The 450-nt window shown below is 48.0% G+C and overlaps 1 protein-coding gene across 1 annotated transcript in view; it reads left to right on the plus strand.

The window, feature by feature from the left end:
* Positions 1 to 450, plus strand: part of LOC119587096 (glycine receptor subunit beta-type 4-like) — a gene marked incomplete in the record, with an annotated part of 188116 nt that overhangs the window by 138442 nt on the left and 49224 nt on the right. Inside the window, 1 exon segment of the mRNA XM_037935845.1 lies at positions 90 to 224. Coding sequence (XP_037791773.1) covers positions 90 to 224 — 135 coding nt within the window.

Consider the following 450-nt stretch of genomic DNA (forward strand, 5'->3'; position numbering starts at 1 on the left):
CATATTTCAAGTAAGATAGTCTACGAATTTATCGAAAGATATGTTTTGAATTATCAGTCGAGATAATTCCTCTTGGCTTGTCGTTGCAGTCTCGAAGACGATGAAGGAGCTGAACCTGTCGTGGAAGAGCGACGCCCCCATCAAGATGTACAAGAACATGCGGATGCCGCAGTTCGAGATGGAGGAGATCGTCCCCACCACCTGCCAGGAGTCCTTCCAGATCGGTGAGTAGGAGAGGCTCTCAAGGTACACGCAGGTGGGCTTAGTACAGGAGTCCTTCGGTAGTGATGGATAGGAAGGTCATTACAAAAGCCGCAGGTAAGGATACATTTGGTGACTATTTGGCCTCCGTAAAGGTGAACGTTAAGGTTCAATGTTTATATAGTGTCGACTGGATGTTGTCGCTTGTTCGTCTTTCTCTCACTGCACCTTCCCACCCTCTCTCCGCAA

The sequence above is a fragment of the Penaeus monodon genome, chromosome 22 (genome assembly GCF_015228065.2).
Source record: "Penaeus monodon isolate SGIC_2016 chromosome 22, NSTDA_Pmon_1, whole genome shotgun sequence".
Taxonomy (NCBI): Eukaryota; Metazoa; Arthropoda; class Malacostraca; order Decapoda; family Penaeidae; genus Penaeus; species Penaeus monodon.